Source organism: Lynx canadensis, chromosome F2 (genome assembly GCF_007474595.2).
Source record: "Lynx canadensis isolate LIC74 chromosome F2, mLynCan4.pri.v2, whole genome shotgun sequence".
Taxonomy (NCBI): domain Eukaryota; kingdom Metazoa; phylum Chordata; class Mammalia; order Carnivora; family Felidae; genus Lynx; species Lynx canadensis.
In genome coordinates, this window is record NC_044320.2 from 1,232,075 (window position 1) to 1,243,338 (window position 11,264).

At 66.5% G+C, this 11,264-nt stretch overlaps 1 protein-coding gene across 1 annotated transcript; it reads right to left on the reverse strand.

Annotated features, from left to right (window-relative positions):
* Nucleotides 1–613: 613 nt before the first annotated feature.
* On the reverse strand, nt 614–10,564 carry RHPN1 (rhophilin Rho GTPase binding protein 1). The gene is made up of 15 exons (XM_030304464.1): nt 10,484–10,564; nt 7,586–7,701; nt 6,138–6,266; nt 5,841–5,916; nt 5,082–5,159; nt 4,441–4,565; nt 4,186–4,352; nt 3,817–4,010; nt 3,310–3,466; nt 3,122–3,232; nt 2,537–2,731; nt 2,001–2,077; nt 1,636–1,782; nt 1,348–1,509; nt 614–913 (listed from the first exon to the last, which is right to left on the reverse strand). Exons 1-15 carry the CDS (start codon nt 10,562–10,564, stop codon nt 755–757), a joined length of 1,974 nt encoding a protein of 657 aa, XP_030160324.1. The 3' UTR covers nt 614–754.
* Between the last annotated feature and the right edge of the window lie 700 nt (nt 10,565–11,264).

The window sequence follows — 11,264 nt, forward strand, 5'->3', positions numbered from 1 at the left end:
TTCAGGGCCAAGTCCAAACCAGCCCCCCTCGGAACTTGGCAGAACTGAGCGGGGCGGGTGGGCGTGGGGGTGGAGGGCCAGGCCCGGCCCCTGGGGAAGCACGTGAGAGGACCGGACGGCAGCCGCAGGGCCGGTTTGGGATCTATGCCTGGAGTGTGGGACACGGGGAGGGGACAGCAAGAACGGAAGTAGAGGGATCAAGGAAAGGTGTTGCGGGGGTGGGACTGGCTGGGACACTGGCCCGAGGGCAGGCCTGTGGGGTGCCAGGTGGGCTGGGTCAGTGGTGGGGTCCTCGGAAGGGTCAGGAATGCAAGCTTGGCGTGAGGCTGACCCAGCCCGAAGGTAGGGTGTGGACGGGATGTGGATCGTTGAGGGGCAGAGGCGAAGGGCGAGTGAGGATGCGGGCCACAGCCTGCCCGGCCCCGACTCCAAGAAGCAGCTGGACGGCTCCCTTGGCCTGGGACGCTGCCCTACTCAGGTGGGGACGTGGGGCATGTGTGAGGACCGGGCAGCCCAGGGGCCGCATTCTGGCACCTGGGACTCCGTGCGCAGAGCAACCGTGACGCCTCCCACGTGTGGGTTCAGCGCCCAGCACCAGGCTCAGACACCTCATCTGACTCGGTCTTTAATGGGCAGCTCTGGGCACCAGGTGGGGCAGCAAACTGGCCCGAAAGTCCTTCAGGATGGAGAGGGCCGTGGGGGGAGCTGGCCCCTCGCCACCACCCTGGGCAGGAGGGGGAGGGCGGCACACAGCTCAGGGATGTGGGGACAGCCTCCCTCTGGTCTTGCCCCTCTTGGCCTTGCGGCTCCAGCCAAGGAGGGGCCTGGGGCTGGCTCGCCCAGGAGCTGGCGGCCCCCGCCCACACTCCTTCTGGCCCCTCAGAAGCGCCCCCAGGGCCGGCCGGTGCTCCCCCTGCAATTGGGACAGAAATGGGTAACGGTTGGCTCCCTGGGCCTGGCCTGCCTGTGGCCAGGCTGCAGGGTGTGACCCGGGAGGTGGTGGCTGGTGCGTCAGGGGCAAGCTGGGGGTTCTGTAAGGGCAACAGGGCAGCAGCACCCCGCAGGGGTGCCATGCTGGGGGTGGGGACACTGAAACGGCTCCTGCAGCGCCGCCCCTGCCCGAGGTCCCCAGGAGTGTGGGCACACGGAGGCCCACCGCGGGGAGGGCTGCGGCCTCGCCCAGGGCAGGGACTCGCCGCCAGGTGGAGACCACGGCACAGACGGCCGCTGCCCAGAAGGCCACGCCAGTGAGGCTCGCCGGCGCGCAAGCTCCTCTCTCCGATGCCCTCGCAGTCGCGGGGCGTGCCCGGGCCCGGGGAAGGCCCTCCCGGGGCCCCCGGGGCTCACCGTGCTGGGTGGCTCCGCCCTGGGCAGCAGCGTGACCACCTGCAGGCTCGCGCCCTCGTCGCCCACGCCCTTCAGCTGCGCCACCACCTCCGCGTGCTTCCACCACTTGCACGGCCGCCCGTTCAAGGACACGATGTAGTCACCCTCCCGCAGGCCAGCTGCCTGTAGGGACACAGGGGGGGTCCTGAGTCCCACGGGGGCACCCGCCACCCCTGGCCACAGTCCCACCTGCCCCCTTCAACCCCGGGACTCGGCCCCGGCGGGGGGGTGGGGGGGCAGGGGCCTCACCGCGGCCGGGCCCCCGGGGATGACAGCAGCGATGAGGACGGGCGCATCTCCCCGCAACGTGAGGCCAAAGCCAGCCTCTCCCCGGGTCACGTGGACGGGCCCCACCAGCCGCCAGCAGTTCTTGGCTGAAAACACGGACAGGGGCCCCTGGGGGTGGGGTGAAGGGGCGTCAGAGGCTCAGCCGGGCCACCACAGCACCCCTCACCCCTCGATCTCTACATCTTGGGTCAAAAACCGGGTGTGGCAGAGGGGTGGGGCAGGGCGGGGCTAGGCCACTAGCACCGCTTGTCCAGAGTCCTCCCCCAGGACAGGGCTGGGCCGCCTGTGCTGAGGTGGGGACGGATGACCCTGGCAGGGGTGCTCACCAGCCGGTGGAAGATATCGGTCACCTTCACCCTGGAGAAGCTGGGTGCCCTGATCTCTGGCTTCTGCTGTGTTTTAGCTGAAATGACAGAATTCAAGGGAAAACAGAACTAGGCCTGAGGCTCAAGGACCCTAGGCCCCTGGGAGGTAGCCAGAGCAGAGCGGGCGGCCCGAGTGCGGCCTGCCGTACGCACACTGGCCCCTCTGCAGACCTCGGGGACCTGGCTGCCCGCCCCCCGCCCCAGGGGGCTCCGGGGTGTCTCAGCTCTCCAGCCATGCCTGCCTGCCCCTGTAAAGCAGGAGATGCTGGGGGGCCGGCCTGTGGTTCCGTCTCCCAGGCCACCGCCTCCCTGGGGCAGGAATCCACTGCGGGGATGGCAAGGCGCGGGAGAGCAGGGGGTGCGCCCGCGTGGGCTCCTTTGAAGGCCCACTGCTCCGTGGTCCCTAGAGGTGGAGTGGCCTCAACGGCAGCCACAGGTCTTGGGCCCACGGACGCCTGCTGGCTGGACACGCCCGTCCGAGGGGCTGGGCTGCTCACGTGGGATGTCGGGAGCTTCCGTGGCCTCCAAGAAGTCATCCTCTCGGTCGAGCTCCGAGTACCTGGCCAGTGAGCGCCGCAGGGCCTGGGCCAGCACGGCCTGCAGTAGGTCCACGCTCCGCAGGGCACGGCACACGGCGTGCAGCCGCAGGGCCTCCTCTTGGCCCAGGATGGCACGCTTCAGGTGGGCCTTGCCTGCGCGGGACCGAGTCGGCACACGCTCCGTGGGGCTCGCCCGGCCCAGGCCAGACCCCAGCTCTCCCCACCCCTGGACGCAGCCAAAGGAGCACAGCTGAGGGCTTCTGGGTCCATCCTGAGGGCCCGCGGGCCGCTCGGGGAGGAGCTACCAGATGCAGAAGGCCTGGCCGGGGAAGAGCTGCCTCCCACGAGGGCCCCCACCCGCCCAGGCCACCCGCCTTGCTCAGGCCCTGCCTGGGACTCAGCCGCCAAGGGGACCTTGGGGACGCAAGTTGGCAGCTTGGCAAGTTGCCAGACACCAGGCATGCCCGGAAGAGGTGACTTATGAAGGACGGGTCACTCGCCCCCTTCAGCGGGCCCTAGCCCCTCCGCGCCGGGCCGCCTCACCGAGCATCCTGCGCCCCTCCTGCTCCTGGGGTGCGGCGCCCGGGGGCCCAGGTGTGGCTGGGAGCCCAAGGAAGGCCTGTGAGAGTGCTGGGCAGTCCACCTCGGCCGCTGCTGGGGATCAGAGAGGGCCGTGAGCCCCTCCGCACCGGGGCCTCTGCCGGCACACACACGAGGGGCAGGGCACTCACGGGGGCTGTCGCAGAGCACCGCAGCCGCGTGGTAGTGGGCCAGGGCGCGGAAGTACTCAGCCTTGACACGCACCAGGGTGGTCCAGGGGAAGGGCACGTAGTCGCGGACAGGTGGCTGGGCCATGGTCTGGTGCACCAGCCTGTACTCAGCTGCCACCTGCCAGCGCACAGGGTGGGACGCCGGGGCCTCCCCGCCCTGGGCCCCGGCCTCCGCCTGCCCCGGCCTGAGTCCCAGTGGCCCTGCCCTGCACCCCGAGCTGAGGCAAGCTCAGGAATCTGAGCCCCAGGGCCTGCTCTGACTGGTGCTGCCCCAGTGGCAAGGACTCAGGACCCGGGGGTCCTGACCAGCTCCAAAGACCAAGAAAACAGCTGGCTTTGGGAACAAACAGGAGACACAGCCACTGCCCCTGCCCCTCCCTGCCTGGACCCCCGATCCAGACCCTCCTGCTCATCTGGCCACCGTGGCTCAGCCAGGTCTCCTGCGGGACAAGGGCTCCCTGCCCTCACCTGGGCAGCCTCCTGAGCCAGGCGCAGCTGGGCCAGGCCACCCTGGGGGGCTTCGGTGGACGGCAGCAAGAGGCCCTCAAAGATGCATTCTTGGGCCTGGGCGGTCATGAGTCGTTCCAGCGTGGAGAGCGAGGCCGGGCTCATGTCGGGGCTGGGTGCTCGGGCAAAGTTCTCCCTCAGGAGGCTGAAGGCCCCTGTGGAGGGGCGCTCACAGCAGGAGGACAGGGCTACCTGGCCCCGCCCCCCACCCCCAGAAAGGGCCTGTGTGTGTATCTGCTCTGCCCCACACACTTGGAGTGCTAACCCACCTCCCCCCACCCCCCCTCCGCACAACTGTGGCCGTGGGGCTGGGGGCCGGGCTGCCCTCACCAGCAGCCCTCTGAAAAGCTTCGATGGCGCGCCTGGTGCCCTCGGGGCAGGAGCGGTCCTGGCGAGCCCCGATCTGGGTGTAGAGGGCCCCGATGTTGAAAAGCACGCTGCCCTTCTCAAAGGCCAGGGCCCGCTGCTGGGCCGGGACTCCCGTGAGTGAGTCATACCTGCGGGTGGGTGAGGGTGGGAGCAGGAGTCACAGGGCTTTGGGGAGCCGTCAGGGGAGGCCAGTGACCGCCCCCCCCCCCAACCTACCACTGGAACAGCAGCCCCAGGTTCCTGGTGGGGGCGATGAAGCGTGCGTCCAGGAAGCAGAGCTGGTTGTAGTAGGCCATGAGCAGCTCTAGGCCTGCCTCGCCTCGGCTGGGGGTCCGAATGGCCTGCGGGGCAGGCACCAGCTGGGCCTCGGTTCCCCAGACCCGTCCCACAGCACACACACTACCCTGGGACCCTTTGGACGTCCCAGCCCAACTGGAGCACCCTGGGTCTAGGGGTGGACAAGGTCCCGAAGCGGCACATCCACCCGGTCTGGGGCTGTCGTGGGCCACACGTGCCACCCCCAGGACACTGAGCACCGCGGAGAGGCCCAGGCGGGGTCCCTGGGGAGGGACAGGCACAGAGCAGCCACTCCCAGGGGGCCAGCGGTATCTGATGAGGACGGAACTTCCCTGGTGTGCGCAGAGCCACGTGTGTGCCCTGGCTGTGTTTGTGTTAATGCACACTCGGGGTGTGCCTGTCTCCCCATTCTCCCCAGGGCTGCCCCTGGTGGGGACTCCTGCACAGAGCTTGTCTACACTGAGCTCCTTGCCTCTGTCCCTCACTGAGCCTTGTTTTTCCTTGTGAACTGGGGGTGGCCGGTCTCCGGGGCAGGGAGGGGACAGGAGGAGCCCACTCACCTGCCGCAGGTCCTCCAGCTCCCTGATTTCGGCCTCATAGGAGGCACTGTCCTCTCCAAAGTGCCCAGAGATCAGCTCCTGCTTGGGGGAGGGGCAGGTGCTGGCCTTCCCTGTTCACCCGGCCTAACGTGGAGATGGGTGGTGGAGGCCCCGGGGCCCCTGGAGAAAGGCTGAGGACTGGTGTATATGTGGTGGCGGGTCCCCTCCTCTGGCCTTGGGGTCCCTCCCCCGCAGGTACGGGGTTCAGAGACTCGGTGCTGCTTCTGCTCAGAGTCCTTTCTGAGCCCCTGTAAAGCCCACCTGACGGGCAAGGGCACTGGGGCCAGGAGCTGAGGCCCCTTTCCGTGCTGCCTGAGGGGCAGCCTAGTTCATGAGCCCCCAGGAGGACCCTGGGAACCGGCAGGTTTTCACAGCGGAGGCTCTGACTGGACGGGGCAGCCCCAGCCACTGCCGACTCTCAGAGCAACGGTGGGGGAACCCTGTGGCCAGTGTGGGCCTTCAGCAGGATGCCTAACTCTGCCGTATCGATCCCACGGTGGGCTCTCCTCCAACACCCGTCCAACCAGAATCTCCCACAGCCTGGGCAGGCCCGGCAGCCGGAGTCAGACCCCCCCTCCCTCTGGGCCTGTTTCCTCTTCTGTTCAATGCAATGGCTGCACCAGGAAGCCTTGGTGACCCCTTCTGACCCCAGGGCAGGGTGTAATCCTTAGGGCAGGACCACGTCCCACCAGACCCCGGGGCTCACAGGTCAGCACTCACCCTCAGGGGTGTGGACCAGTCCAGCTCCTTGGTCTCCTTCAGCCCCAGGGGGATCATAGGGACACTGACACCTTCGCTGGAACCAGAACCGTTGAGCCCAGACTCTAAGGCTGGACCCTGCCGTGCCCAGTGCCACCCCCTACTTCTCCAGGGACACATGAACCCCTTTCCCGATTCTGATTCGTGTCTCGAGCACACGCACGGCACAGCACTCAGGGGCCGCCCTGGAGGGTGTCTCGCGCGTGCGCGCCACGTCCTCCCCCACGCCCACCGGCCCCCGCACATGCGCACACGCACCCCTCCGGCCGGTCCACCTCCGCACTGCCGTTGAGCTCCTCCAGCTCCTCCTTCAGCAGCTGCAGGCTGGAGTTGACGTAGCTCAGCTCCAGGGCCACTGTCTCCCTGACCCAGGCGTTGCTGGTGGCTCTGGGGGAGGGAGGCCAGACTGAGCTGAAGCCCCGCTCTGCAGGCGGACCACGCGCCCCTGGGCCTCGCCGCAGCCCCTGCGCCAGCCTGGGCTCCAGAGTGCTGTGCCCCCAGGCCCAGCCCCCATGGAGGGGTGCGGTGCGGTCCCGGGCCCACCCCCTCTTCTCTGAGCCCCCCTGGAGTTCGTGCAAATTCCTATCCACGTGGATACTTGGTGACTCTGGCCCAGGGCATAGCTCTCGCCTCCCACCACCTCTCTCCTTGGACGCGGGCTCTGGCGCGCCTTCCACAGTGACACAAAAACAACTTTCCCAAGGGGTGGGAGTCAGCCCCTCTCTGTGCCTACATCTGGGCAGCTGGCAGACGAGGCGGTGGGTCCCCAGGAAGGCCAGGTTGAGAGCTGGGGTGGGGTAGACAGGGATGCAGGGCGGCTAAGGAAATGGAGGGGCCCCTTGGGCCCAGCAGAGCTGCATCCTGGAGCCTATCCGCCAGCTCTGTGCACACTGGCTGTGGCTCTGACAGGTGGGACCATCTTCCTGGGCCACCAGCCATGCAGTGGGCTCACGGAGACATGGGTGAAGGTCTGAGCTGATGTGCAGCTCGCTAAGGAAGAGGCACCTCTTCAGCCTGGAGGACGCTTTCCTGGTCCTCAGTCTTTTTTTTTTTTAATTTCTTTAATTTTTATTCATTTTTGAGAGACAGACAGAGCACCAGCAGGGGAGGGGCAGAGAAAGAGGGAAATACAGAATCGGAAGCAGGCTCCAGGCTCGGAGCTGTCAGCACAGAGCCCGACCGGGGGCCCGAACCCACGAACCGCGAGATCATGACCTGAGCCGAAGTCAGACGCCCAACCGACTGAGCCACCCAGGTGCCCCCCAGGTCCTCAGTCTTGGGACACGTGTCACAGTTCAGCCTAAACGGTGTCTCTCCTGAGAAAGCCCTGCTGGTCACCACATAAATCACAGGCTCCCACACTGCATACCAGCCCCCCCTCTAGCACCACACGGAACTTGGCTGACCCTGAGCTGACCACTGCCAGTGAGGTCCACCAAGGTAGGGGCCTGGGTTGTCTGGGAGGGTTTCATTTGACCAGCATGGCTGCCCCAGACCCCGGTGGGAGGCCCGGCCCCTCCTCCTGGGAGCCTACAATGGCCATAGTCACCTGCTCACACGTCCCTCTCCCAAACCAGACCACACGGTCGGGCACCTGCCTGGGTCTCTGCCTGGCTCCCATCACCCCACATGGGCTGGCTTCCAGGGGGCCTCAGGGGACAGCAGCACCACTGTCCTGAGGGATGGGGGCGGTGGCGGGCACTCACCTGTACAGGTTCTCCGCGCCTGTCCGCATCCGCAGCTCCTTATTGATCTGCTGGTGGACCTGGGCCCTGCGGCTCTGCAGGCGGCCGCGCGGTGTCTGTGCCAGGGGGTCTCGGCCCTGTGGAGAGGCTGCAGGTCACGGGGGCCAAGCCACGCCTCTGTCAACAGCTCACGGATGCCAGAGGGCTCTCGCGGGTGGGGAAGGCGGCGGTCGGCACAGGTGGGGCCCGAGCCAGCTCCCCAGGCAGCAGTGGGGCCAGGCAGGCCGAGTGGAGGCAGGATCCCGGGATCCCAGAAAGAAGGGGGGTGGGGTGGCCAGGGCAGGAAGCACACAGAAGGCGGGGGACAGGGCTGGACCGGGGCCCCACGAAGAAGCTGGGCCGATCCTGCGGAGCCAGCACCAGTGTGCCGGGGCTCTGGGAGCCTCTGGTGGGAGGTGGCCAACTGCTCGGCACATATCCTTGTGTGCCTTTGAATTTCATTCCATAACCCCCATAATCTACTCTACCCGCACATTTCTAGCATGAGCTCTAGCACGGCCACGGGGGGGATGACCCAGCCTGGCTCCTGCCAAGGTGCTAATGGAAAGGGGCCTGCGCATGGGGTGCTGGAGGCTGGCTTTCAGCCCACCTTGCTCCCCGTGGCGCTCGGCCCACGGTGACCCTGGGATACGTGTCTTGATACGTGATACGAAGGTATCACCCCAGCTGGCTGTTTACGTGTGGGGTCCCTTTGGGCAACTGCTCAAAACCACAGGCCCAGAGTCACTCAGCTCCCAGGCAGCAGGCCAGGCCTCCCGACTGCCCACTGGCCACCTCAGGCACCGCTCCTCATTACACGGGACAATCCTGCCGGGCTGCCGGTGTCGGGGTCCCAGGCAGGAGAGCTGGGTGGCAACTGCGACCAGAGATGGGGGTTCCCAGCCACAGTGATGCTGCAGCCGGGTGACTAGAGGCTCTGGCCAGGGAAGCCGAGGGGCTTCCGCCGAAGGGGGCTTGGGCGGCTTTGAGGGCTGCAGTGGGACACGCGGCCATGGCCACCATGCTTCCTCCTAGCCATTTAAGAGCCTTCGTCTGGGACAGTCACCAGCCCTGGAGTTAGGAAGAACTTCCCAGAATGCACCTTCCCTGGGCAACGTCCCCATAGGTGGTCACAGAGCCTGAACAGTGGTAGTGAGGACAGTGCCTCCAGGAAGCTGCCCCAATGGCAGGGACAGGGCTTTATTCAGGCAGTGCTGAGGTCAGGCCCCTTGCAGTGTCCACTGTCTTCCTCATATTTGAGGAAATGTGGCCTATTTTCTTTAATATGCACCCCCCTGCTGGCAGGCAGGGGCAGTTTCAGACCTTTTGGGGGCTATACCTTGTCCCACTCCCTCTATGAAGGCACCCTAAAGGAGGCCTCACAGCCTCTCAAGACGAAGGCCCCTGGTGCACAATCACCTCAGATTATGGCTCAACACCCCCTCAGATTCCAGCATGGATGGTCAAGAGAGAAGAGAGATCAATCAGGGAGGACCTCCCAGAGGCGGAGGCATTCTCCTGGGAGGCCTTCTTGTGATCCTTAGGTAACGGGAGAGGAGGCTTGTTCCAACTGAACAACAAGAGAGAGAACACTAGATGTGGAGGGCTCCCTGCTCTGGGCCCTTGGGCAGGACCCTCATCTGTACATCTCAGGGGGGTGCCAAGAAGGAAAAAGACAAAACATGGCCCTCCTCTCTCTGCTCTGCTGTGTGGCTCTCTTCCTGGTGGCCTGTGCCTCTTCTCCACGGTGCACGTCAAGACCGCTCTGTGAACGAGGGAATGAGCCAAGGAGGTGGGCAGTCTCCCCTCCAAGAGGCCTGAGGACCTGGGGAGGGAGGAGCAGGCCACAGCCAAAGCTACATCACTCCCCTTCTGAAGCAAAGCTCCAGCAGGTTCTAGAGGTTCTGGGCCAATAGCCATGCCCATCTGCCCAGGGAGGGGGCTGGTCCCTATGCTGGGCAGAAACCATTAGCTCAGGAGGGCTGTCCTCATCAACACCACTCGTCTGCTCCTCAATGTCAAGTGCTCCTGGAGAGATGTGCTGGAACGGGGAGAATGTAGCCTCGGAGCCCTGCCGCACCTGCACAGGCCTGGTCCGGACGCTGGGACAGCCAGTGGGTGACTCCCAGGGAACACCCAGGCTCCAGGCTGCAGAGAGGGGCAGCCTGAGTGCCCCCTCCTTCCCAGCACAGATTTCGCAGGTGTCCGCTCCCACCCCTTTCCAGAGCTTCCCCACTACTCCTGGAAATGGTCCTTGGTCCAGAGTCAGCGAAGCAGGATTAGGGACCTCAGAGGGGGAGGAGGTGTGTGGGAAGTGAAGAAACGGACAAACTGTCTATCTGTGAAGTCCTCCAGCCATTTCCTGTTCCTGGGAGGCTCCAGCTGCCTGCCGCTGAAAGTTTCGTCAAATACAGAGCTAGGTGCCCAGGGCAAAGCTGAGCAGCCTGGAGAGAGGGAGGGGAAAGCTAGGAAAAGAGGAATGACGGGCACCCGGAACTAGCACAAGGCCACGGGCTGTCACAGACCAGAACCCAACACCTGCGGTAGAACGGGGCCTGGAGCGTCCTCCAGAGCGTGGGAGAAAACGCTGAGCTGGACTTGTGTTCCTACCCTTTGCTAGAAGGCACAGAAGCCCAGCTCAGGCAGGTAACGCGGGCTCGGCCTTTCCACCGAGCCTCAGTCTCCCCAGAGGTCAGCCCAGCTGGCCTCTAGGGGCGAGAGAAGTGGGTTGCTGCCACAAGTCTTGCAGCGCGCTCAGACCTGAGAAGCCAGCGCCGACTCCGGAGCCCCGCGCCCGCCGGCGGCAGGTGGCGGGCGAAAGCGGGCCGGGGGTCCGGGACCCGTCCTCCCGGCGACCCCCGTCCCCGCGGACGCGCCCACCTTGCGAACGCTGCCGGCCGGTTGCAGCCGCGCACTCTCCTCGCCGGAGCCCGGGTCGTCCGTCCTCTCCTCGGGGATCATCGCCGCCCGCCGCTCGGGCCTTGCCCGCCTGGAAGCCGAGGCCGGCACAGGTCCCTCCCGGGCGCCGCGCAGGGTCCCCCACTGTTCTCTCCTCGCGGGTGGCGGGCGCGGGCCGAGCGTGCGAAACTTCCCCTTGCCCAATCGGCGGCCGCGACGACTCCAACGAACAGCAGCGCCAGCCAACCAGAGAGCGAAGAAGGCGGGCCCCGCCGACCAGGCCCCGCCCGCGCGACCGCGGAGTCCCGGGGGAATGCGGTCGCCCCTGGCAACCGCCCGGCCCGACGCCGCGCGGCCGGGCGGGGCGCAGACTGCGCATGCGCCACGGCGTGCGCTCAGCGAGCGGAAAAGTTAGGGAAAAAGGAAAAAAAGCAACTCCCAAAAGCGTCCGGCCCGACCTCCCGGGCGCCTGCGTGCTCGGCTCCCTGAGCCGACTCCGCAGGCTGGCACGTCGCCGGCTCGTCCCGCCCCCAAGGCAACAGCGGCCCTCCGAGGAGCCTGTCCAGCGCGTTGGCAGTGGGGGGCTCAACGGGTTCGCTGCAGGAGCGCTGGTGCGAGTCCTCCAGCGACGCCGCTTCCCTCTCCGCTCAGCAGGCGCGGCCCGCCGGCACAGCTCGCTGCCAGAAGCTGCCTTCGAAGCGCTCCCCGGAGCCCGGCCCCCGCAACCTGCTTCCACGAACGACTTCGAGAACCAGCTCGCCTC

Bases quoted from the DNA above. Each gene is read 5' to 3' on its own strand.
- RHPN1 (XM_030304464.1), bottom strand. From the start codon at position 10,564: ATGATCCCCGAGGAGAGGACGGACGACCCGGGCTCCGGCGAGGAGAGT. The intron at 6,267-7,585 runs GTGAGTGCCCGC...TCCCTCCCCCAG, and splicing joins GGCGCGGAGAACCTGTACAG to AGCCACCAGCAACGCCTGGG. The intron at 4,011-4,185 runs GTGAGGGCAGCC...GCCCCTCCACAG, and splicing joins AGCTTTTCAGAGGGCTGCTG to GGGCCTTCAGCCTCCTGAGG.